General features: G+C 36.2%; 1 protein-coding gene across 3 annotated transcripts in view; it reads right to left on the reverse strand.

Moving 5' to 3' along the window:
• Positions 1–3,074: 3,074 nt before the first annotated feature.
• Positions 3,075–7,848, reverse strand: part of LOC107103982 (zinc finger protein 706) — a 7,317-nt gene continuing 2,543 nt past the window's right edge. For 2 of the 3 annotated variants that reach the window (XM_015403861.1, XM_015403860.1), the window contains exon 3: positions 4,536–4,942. In XM_015403861.1, the coding sequence (XP_015259347.1) occupies positions 4,847–4,942 (96 nt within the window). In that variant the 3' untranslated portion in view covers positions 4,536–4,846. Of the gene's footprint in view, positions 3,994–4,535; positions 4,943–7,848 lie in introns of those variants that run through there. The other variant, XR_001482216.1, reaches the window with a different exon arrangement.

Here is a 7,848-nt window from a genome sequence, read left to right on the forward strand (position 1 = left end):
TGCCGTCGTTTTTGTAGTGTGAAAAAAAGCAACTGAAACTTTTGACAAATATATATAATATATATATTTGTCAAAAGTTTCAGTTGCTTTTATATATATATATATATATAGGCTATATATATATATCATGCATTATCAGACATGTAAGATGTAATTCCCATAACAATGTAATAAATACATGTATATTACATGTACATTGTCAATTTAGCACTTTTGGCACATCTATTTTAATATATTTTATTGATTTTATTGTGATGGATTTGAATAATATGTTACATTACATGATTTCTAGACTTCATAATGACTATCGAAATTGATGCAATTTTTTCAGTTATAACTTAAAGTATTCTACTGATGCTATAAACAGCCAGTGTCTCTCAAAGTGATGAATTCATCTTTATTTTAAAAGTCTTAAGTCCCCCAGAAAATGACAACTTCATCATTGTTCGATGCTGTAGCGTACATATTGTTTACATTGCGACCGGTCTAACTAGGGAGTACCAATATGGCAGCCAGTGGCTACCCTTCAACCCCGTACTACCAATGGGCAATCAGTAATGCAGTGAATAAATAGAGATCAGTTGCTGGAGGACACAGAAACAGTTTTTTTTTTTACCATTATATCTCTATTCTATCAATTTGACTGTATGATCTGGTTGAACTGTAAAGTGCCTTGAGATGACATGTGTTGTGAATTTGGCTCTATATAAATAAACTGAATTGAATTGAACTGGCAAGAATTTGGAGATCTGATACACATGGATTACTATACAGAGTTTTTCCTATACATTAATAGATAGGATATATTGTGATTTTTAGAATAATAGCTCTAGAGAACCTCATTAGAAGCTGTTGTTGCTCTCAGTCAATAGAGCAGCTGAACAGCGGGCTCTTGGGCGGTGTGCTGCAAACCAGTGGCTGCAGATTTAAGAGTTAAACAAAAGTAAGACAATGAAAGGGATGCTTGCTTATTAATACTTTTTCACATGTATGATCCATTCGGCTCTATTTTGAATCAATACTAACAATGTCTGATGAAATATCATGATATCTGTATTTTGAATTATTTAAAGTAATGTTTATTGCAATGTTTGACAATTTTTTGTTTCATATAAAATAAAATATGATTTATTTTGAAAAGTTATACACGATGTCGTCTTTCATCTCTACCAACAGTTATGTAAGTACAAGCATTATGAAACAGTTAAGTCACTTTTCCATTTAGGAGGCAGATGGGATCTGTTTCCCAGTCAGAGAGGAAGGAGTTCTGTGGTGAAATGTGGGAATCGAGTTTTGAAAAGAAAGGCTGAGGACTTTCTGAAGAGGCTGGAAGAAGCTGGTTAGAAAGAGAAGAGTAACTCTTTATTTGAAGGGTTGTGCATAAAAATGACATTACACAGTTATAAAGAATGACACTTAAGGACATCAGTTATTTATAAATACTCCTTGTTCAAATGTCATTCTGTAACATTTGAACACTTAAATACCACTTTTTAATTGACGTTGTTGAATAATATTTCTTTACTGCACTTGTTATTAACAAAACCAAAAATTACCTTATATTTCCAACCTGATTAAAACCAATAAATCTTATCCTATCGTTCATAGCATGTTTAACTATAAGCCTTTAAAGGAAAAGTCAGTGGATCAGTGAATCATTATCTTTACCTAAAACTAATATGTTCATGATTAAATGAATTTAGCGTTAATCAGTCGCGATCACTGAGTCTGGGAGCGGCCATTTTTGACCAAATATAGTATTATAATCTGTAAAAGGGTTCATGTGAGGTAAGGGTAGAGCTGGGTAATAAATCAAGATTAGTTATATATCAAGATAATAGAATATCTAAATAACTGAATTTCTCCACTCCTGTAGAACCAACTACCAGTTTTAGTCTGTAAAGCAGACACCCTGTATATGTTAAAGGCTACACTTAAAACTTCCCTTTTTGATAAAGCTTATAATTAGAGTGACTCAACTTATAGACTAGAGTGACTTATCCTGAGCTTTCTATATAGCTATGCTGCTGTAAGCTTAGACTGCTGGAGGCAGTGATCTCTATTTATTCACTGAATTGCTGATAGCCCAAAAAAAAGGGAAGCCACCATCCGCCATGCTGGTACTCCCCACTACCACGAGGAGACACACAGTGAAAGTGTGTAGCATTTGGCTTTGGCTGCAAAAACAAGCAGTTTGCCAGGTGTTGGAAGACGTTCCACAGGTAATCTCACAGTCAATGGATGAACTATCCAAGAAATTCAATATATACGCCAATGCATCCAATAGTATAATATGTTAGTCTGGCTATCTTGGACTGAAAGGAAGATATGGACTAAATAAGCCACTGACATTGTTTGTAACGTAATAGCAGAGGTGTCAAGTAACAAAGTACAAATACTTCATAACTGTACTTAAGTACACTTTTTAGCTATCTATACTTTACTCCATTACTTATTTTTANATTCATACCTTAATTTATTTTATGGTGTAAGGTCAGTGTTTTGGTTGTTTTTGACAGGTAAAACGTGATAAAAGAAAACTTTTATAAATATCTGTTCTATCAAAACCGGTTGGCTCAGAAGTGCATTGTTTTGACCTGGTGTTTGCATAGACCCAAGCTCCGCTACAAGCTTCACTGACAAGGAAAAGGGTGTGACCAGACAGCGGGGTGAGCTCTGTATTTCTACGAGACTGCATTAAGTGAAAGTAAAATAAATCTAAAAAAAAAGAGGTAAGATACTTAATGCCTCCATGCTACTTAGAAATAGCCAAGCTAGAAAACACTTTAATATACCAAAGCAGGTATTATACATGGTTTTTACTACGTCAATTATTTTAATTGGTCTGATGGAACAATTTATTCTCTTTGCTTTAATGATCATATTTAATAATAAAAAAAGAATGGCTGAAATCATTTGTCTGTGTGTAATTCATTTCTACAATGCTTCAATTAGTGAATTTAGATCTTTAATCATTCCAATCAATGGCATATTACTTTAAAGTGTCCAGAAACGTACACCATGGCAGACTTCTGCTTGTATATGCAAGAACGTTTATAGAAAAAACCCAGAGCTGAAGATCTGATATAAAAGACCTTTATTAAAAGACTAAACATTACATTACGCCGACATGATATGATTATTAAAAAAGTAAAAACATGGCAGGTTATCAGTTCAGACTTATAGCACAGTGATACAATGTCAGAGGTTCAATAGCAGAAAGTCCATACATGTTCAAAAATGTCCTTTCTATAAATCAAGTCAGTTAGTTTGACACGATATGAGGTTTATAGATAAATAAGAAGTGAAGCTGTCTGACAGTGTAATGCAATTCAGACTTTTAATGCAGGTTTAGAGTTGGGACACTTTCCACAATCGTAAACGGAAGAAGGTACTGCACTTCCCCCCATGTTATTGGATGACTTTAAAGACAGTTTATTATGCTGCACAACTCCCTGGCAAAAATAAATGATCAGAAGTATAGTTGTGCTTATGTATGCCACACAGCTTGAGAACCAGAGATGCCCATTAATGCAGCAGAGGTCAGACGATTTCTTTGCATGGTTGGGGTTTGCTGTGAGAAACTTTCAGTCTTCTATTCATCTTTTTCTGCACAAACTCTCACAGGAAGTAAACTATATACAATATAAGAACATCTTCAGGGTAGACAGGGAGATCTCATCTAACACAGTGTCTTCAACGTATTCCTCATATCAAAAAACAAACAAACACAAACTAGACTCTAATGAAAATCTCCAGACAGGAACAAAAATCAGTGCAGCTTGGAAATAAAGGGAAAAAACATTTATCTTTCCAAACACATAATGAATTCAAATATTCTGTAGAATAGCGATTAACCCAAACCTGATGCGTGACCAACTGATCTGTCCACAACCGCTAAGGGACACCCTGGATTCAATCATCAGAACTTTGCCAAGCAGAGACGTTTGCAGCCGACTCTGCCACAGTGGGAGACCTGAGATGGTGGAGTGGCTATAAAACAGACAAAATAACTAAATACTGCATACAGTACAGGATGTAAGTGATGAGGGGGTACCAGCATGTTAGGCATCTTTACATCCTTCAGTGATGCCCCTGGATCAATGTTTGGCAGATGAAGATAAAGGAAAATAAAAAATACCACAGACTGGTTGGTTAAGACAACTCAAACACAGAACAATCAGCCGGAGAAACAATCTATATTATAAAGATATTTCTTCTCAAACACTTAATTTACACAGCATCACATAAATATGGGTACACCCATCACTTTTTTGTATCTTGATAAAAACATATAAGATATGACACTTTAATACAGTCTGAAGTAGTCAGTGTAGCGCTTGCATGACTGTTTCATTTTACTGGCCACTCAAATGCCTCTAAGCACAGCCGTTATGTCTAGACCATGGGATACAGAAGTTACCAAAAGGTCAAAATTTCGTCAAATCAACCATTTGCCCTCCTGGATGTCCTGTGATTTATTAGCGTTAGAAGGTCTCTAATGCTAATAAATGGGGAGCAGTCATTTTCAAGGTCTCTAACGTCCACCAGCTCTGTGATGTCATCAAGAAAACGGAGAAAACTCCTGTGTTTAGACGTTAATGGCTCTGTGTCGAGTTATTTTGAGGGGACAGAAAACAAACTGTTATACAGGCGTTTCTCTGACTACCTTATATTGTATCAAAGTGATTTTTTTGCCAGTGTTGTTTTATGAAAAGATACAAAAAAGAAAATATTTACAAAAACGTGAGGGGTGTACTTACTTTTATGAAATGCCGTCTGTCTGAAACGTTGACGGGTTTGTCCTGAATAAGCTTCAACTGCCTCATTAGGAGAGGTGAGTGTTTTACGCCTCCACGCCCACTAACTCCGGGGGCATCGGAGATTTTGGATGTTTGCTTTCAAAGTGCTGCTTGAAGGTCTTAGGATCAGGCATTTGTGTCTGTTAAGAAAAGACAAAAAAGAGGGGAAATTAGGAAACAAAATGGTAACAACAGTGAGCACAGAACTGAGGATGCTTCCTAAAAACACGACGTATTCAACGGCAAGAAATTTTTTCCTGATTATATCAGACAGACAGAGAACTAGAGCGATGGAAAATGAAACATGAGTGCCATCCAAAGGTAAAAGTCAGCATTAATCAGCATTTTTGACTTCAGGTTAAAGCAGCGTTTCAGTTTTACTTGGTTAAAAGGAAAATTTAAAAACAGTAGACAACTAATACCTTTACACTAAAAGTGTCAAAGCAGATGTACAGAATAAACACCTAAAAACTGTTTGCCTTTTGACACTTTTGACTCAAATGTGCATTTAACAGTTTGAAAGCATTTAAACACTTTTTTTTTCTTTTACAAATGAGCCATTTCTAGCTAGATCTGACTGAGGGGAATTTCCTTATATTGAAATCTATACTAAAAATCCATGCATGCTATTTGAGGCGTGTTCCACACAAAGACGAACATGGTATATTTTCATAAACAAACTGAAAAAGGATAAAAGTGTACACAGACGCTGCAGCAAATATGCCAGAATTACAGCCAAACCGCTGACACAAACACTGGGCGTAAACACGGCAACATGGCGGTGAAGAGGCAGAGGTGAGCTGACCTACAACATCATCAAAAAAAGATGCTGCTCACATGCAGACACTGAAACTCATGTTATCTGATTTTTCCACTGAGGGACCCGGTTTTAAAAAAATGATTGTTTATGTTCTCCCAGCTCTTATGGTTACATCTCATCTGTCTGTGCAGAGGGTGCCTTAAATGGCAATCAAAAAGCTGTAGATTTAACTACTGCCGTCGTCTTTTTGAATAAAATAATCAAATTCTTTAACCTCAGTTATTCAATATAAAAACAGCAATCCATCAGAGCAGCTCAGCTGTGATTAGCCATTTCTAGATGTACTGAATTATGCTAGGTAAACTAATACAAGGATAGAGTTATATAAAGATCTGTGTCACAGAAACACCTTTCTATGAGGTTAAATCTCTTTATTTTGTTCTTTCGCGGCTTTATTTCAGTCAGATTTGATAGAAAGTGGCTCAACAATCAGACTGTATTAGATTTAGGCCTGGACTTTAACCGCTTGAACATCCTCTGATCCAAGCTCTTCCTCTGCAGCTCTGAGTTTAACATAGAATGTAAACATCTGCTGCTGCAGGCTCAGACACGTTTTCTTCCATTACTGCCCTGCATTTACACACATATTCTGAAAAACTGACCAGTATGTTCCTGTTGAAGACAAAGCATCTCCACAGCATGATGCAAATAAACAAAAAACAAAAACACATTTCGCTCAGATAGTGTGCAGAATTATGGGCTTGTGTTTTTTTTTTCATTTTTATATTTATACCTCATGTGGCATTTCACATGTAGGACTAAGCTCACTGCTAACATCTCCCACCTAAGCTGTAGATTCCTACAGCTCCTACAGAGTTACTTTAGACGGTTCAGCTGCCTTTTTAGATAATTGATCTTCACCAGGAGACATTTAAAGCTTGATTAGATGTAAACCTTCATTAAACTACTCTTCCACGTGTTCTATGTTGTTAGACTGGATTTTACTTAGCAGTATTACACTTGGGGCTGCACATAAGAAACAACTTTTTACAATTTTTTGCAAGAAGGTTTTACGAACCTATTTTTCATATTTCACCCATTTTCATAATAATCTGTGAATAATTTTCATAATCCAACTGTGTAGTCTTTCCATGGCTTTTATTACAAGATATTACAACTTTGTTATGCACTTTTGTACTATTATACACACTTTTTATATTGTTTGTTGTATTTTTTTTATCTTTAACCCTCTTATAGGGCAAGCTACCATTTTTGATCACTTGCATCCCTTTACAAATGGACAAAACCCATATGGTTGAGTAGAACATGATGTAATGATGTAAAATCAAGGTGCCAATGTAAAAAAAACTGGCGTTCCCCTTTAATGCCTCTAAGGTTATGTTGTACCAAAAAAAATGTGTTTCTTTGAATCTCAGAGTGTTTTTCATAAATTTTTTATAGAAGCACTTTTGTCATATTTCATAATATATTCAGGCAAGTTGCTGTTCCTTGTTATTTCAATGAAATTAATTTTGCCATCAAAATATCCATATTTTTTTAATGTTACCAAGGTAATAAGGTCTTGTCCTGGATTCCAATAACACTATTGGATTGAAATTTTGATTTTCAAAGTGTTTTACTGAGATCCCTGTCAAGGGCATCTTGCTTTAACTCTTTGAACTTTAAACTACTGGAACCAGAACTTCCCTGAAGGAGTAATTCACAAAGTTAAGTCCAAGTCTGCTCTATAATTATAAATCCTAATAAAAAGCTTTTCAAACATTAAAGTCGTAGCAAAGCGGCTGTTCCAACCGATGCAATTCCGAATTCTCCAGAGTTGTGCAGGACTTTACACGAGTGAAGTGAATGTGATTGGTCGATTATCAAGGCGGCAGGATTGTTGTGGTGGAAGGTTTGCAAGCACGTTTGATTGTGGCCGGTGTCTCGGAAGCATCTGGCTAACCAATTAGCAACTTAGTGCTAGTAGGTTCCCAATGGGAAATTCCATTGGGACCAAGTAGCACTAAATTGTTGACTTAGAATCGACGCTGTCAAGGAACAATATGGACAGCGGAAACATGCAAGAGGAGGAGAGTTTAGTGTCGGAGGTCGTGGATGAGTCTCCTCAGTCATCCATTTTTTATTTAGAGGAGGAAAGCGGGGACGAAGATGTTGTGGAAGAGGACGCCAGGGCGGCAGAAGCTTGGTTTGGTGTAGAAGGCTTCCAGCCGTACATGTTTGAGCCCTTGCCTCGCAACCCTGCCAGTTCTGTTACCGTTGATATAT

This window comes from Cyprinodon variegatus, unplaced genomic scaffold (assembly GCF_000732505.1).
Source record: "Cyprinodon variegatus isolate N-32 unplaced genomic scaffold, C_variegatus-1.0 Scaffold1582, whole genome shotgun sequence".
NCBI lineage: Eukaryota > Metazoa > Chordata > Actinopteri > Cyprinodontiformes > Cyprinodontidae > Cyprinodon > Cyprinodon variegatus.